This window comes from Sinocyclocheilus anshuiensis, unplaced genomic scaffold (genome assembly GCF_001515605.1).
Source record: "Sinocyclocheilus anshuiensis isolate Anshui unplaced genomic scaffold, SAMN03320099.WGS_v1.1 scaffold516, whole genome shotgun sequence".
Lineage (NCBI taxonomy): Eukaryota > Metazoa > Chordata > Actinopteri > Cypriniformes > Cyprinidae > Sinocyclocheilus > Sinocyclocheilus anshuiensis.
Genome location: NW_015554079.1, coordinates 325351 through 327175, shown reverse-complemented (window position 1 = coordinate 327175; position 1825 = coordinate 325351). Strand labels below are relative to the sequence as shown.

The 1825-nt window shown below is 40.9% G+C and overlaps 1 protein-coding gene across 7 annotated transcripts in view; it reads right to left on the bottom strand.

The window, feature by feature from the left end:
* Positions 1-1177: 1177 nt before the first annotated feature.
* Positions 1178-1825, bottom strand: part of LOC107669025 (voltage-dependent L-type calcium channel subunit alpha-1D-like) — a 107805-nt gene continuing 107157 nt past the window's right edge. For 6 of the 7 annotated variants that reach the window (XM_016461118.1, XM_016461119.1, XM_016461117.1 and 3 more), the window contains one exon: positions 1179-1500. In XM_016461118.1, the coding sequence (XP_016316604.1) occupies positions 1195-1500 (306 nt within the window). In that variant the 3' untranslated portion in view covers positions 1179-1194. Of the gene's footprint in view, positions 1501-1825 lie in introns of all 7 variants that reach the window. The other variant, XM_016461121.1, reaches the window with a different exon arrangement.

Sequence of the window (1825 nt, the reverse complement as noted above, 5' to 3'; positions counted from 1 at the left end):
ACTTTACTAGTTACTTGAAAAAAGTAATCTGATTACGTAACTCGCATTACTTGTAATGAGTTACCCCCAACACTGGCATGGTGTTATTTCCCAGCTAGTAATGGGCTTCATTAGTTTAAAACATCCTAGACACATTTCCTAGAATGTGAATGTGAAATATTTGGTGAGCATTATTAGGTTATACGAGCTTGGCCAGTGTGATTTTCTGGTAGACATTTTCTCCCCTCTGGTCAGACTAAGTATATATATATATATATATATTTTATTTTATTTATTTTTTTTTAATTGATTAAATTAAGTTTTAAATTGATGAACTTCACACTCTTATGGATGTAAACCAACACTGAACTGACTTGAGCTAAATAATGACACTATTGTCTTTGAGCTGCTTTACAGCTGAATCTGAATTGATTCTACTAATCTCCTGTTAATCTCAGTGAAGCTTCTTTGACACAATCTGTATTGTATGACTCGCTATAGAAACAAAGGCGACTTGACTTGACTCTCAGGGCCTGTTTACTCCTGGTCACTTCATGCATTTTCTCTGATCAGATAGCTATCCGATCATGAAAAGACCAGGTGTAAATGCCCTCCGAAACGCTTTCGATATGCATTTATTATGCGGTCTGGGCCGCATTCCAGGTGAAACTGGACAAGTGTAAATGCATCTGGTTGTTGAAACCACATATGCAAATTTTATTCCTCCCAAAATATTAAAATAATAAATGTGCGAGAGCGTTTTATAGGTTATATGGCATGTTATAGTCAGATATGACAGCGCTAATGTAACACGCATCGCTGCGGATGAGTAGCTGAGCATCTCTTCAGCAAACCAACGCGCAAACTGCCGCGAATGAAACTGAAAGTAAGTCGCAGACGCTCAACACACAATCATCTTCATTAAAAGTAGTGAGACTAAAGTATCTTTCCAGTGCTGATGCCGCGCTCTCTCCTATTGCGGTCTTTGATCTTGAAATTAGCTGATAATGAATAAAATGCAGCACATATCTGTTGCTTTCGTTGACGTGAACTCCGTTCATTATAAATTTGCATATAGCATGGGAATTGATTTATATCCGTTTTGCGAAGACACGTTTATGTGGCCAAGTGTAAATGGAAACGTTTTAACAAATCCGATAGATATCCGATCAGAGAAAACGCATGAAGTGACCAGGTGTAAACAGGCGCTCAGGGTCAAGCGGCATCACTCACGGCTTCCACCAGGCTGTGAGCGCTGCTCCGCTGCTGCAGGTGATGTCCGCTTAGTCGAGGGGGAACCTTCAGGAGCGAGGGTGAGCGAGAACGTGTCGACCAATCAGAGGCCTGCTGGGAATTCCAGAAGCCCCTGTGAACCAATCCCGGAGTGCTGCTAGCGCTGGGTGTGGTCTGAATCAGAGGGGTGTAGGGTGGAGGTGTGGCCGGAGGCGTGACCCAGGAGCGGATGGAGCGAGTCGGAGAGAGTCGTGTTCTACTTGATTCTTGTCCAGTCGGCGTCTTCACCTGCACAAGACAACATGATGCCACTTTACCAGTGTTGGGGAGTAAAAATTTATATGTAACGGAATTACGTAATTTAATTACAAAATAAATGCACTTGTAATCTCTTACAGTTACTGAGAAAAAATGTGTAATGAAAGTACAGTTACTTATGAAAATGTTAACGATTACAAAGGGGGTTACATCTGAATTTTTTTCACACACAAACAGATTTGTGACGCTGGACCACAAAACCAGTCATAAGGGTCAATTTCTCAAAATTGAGATTTATACATCATCCGAAAGCTGAATAAATAAGCTTTCCATTGATGTATGGTTTGTTAGGAGA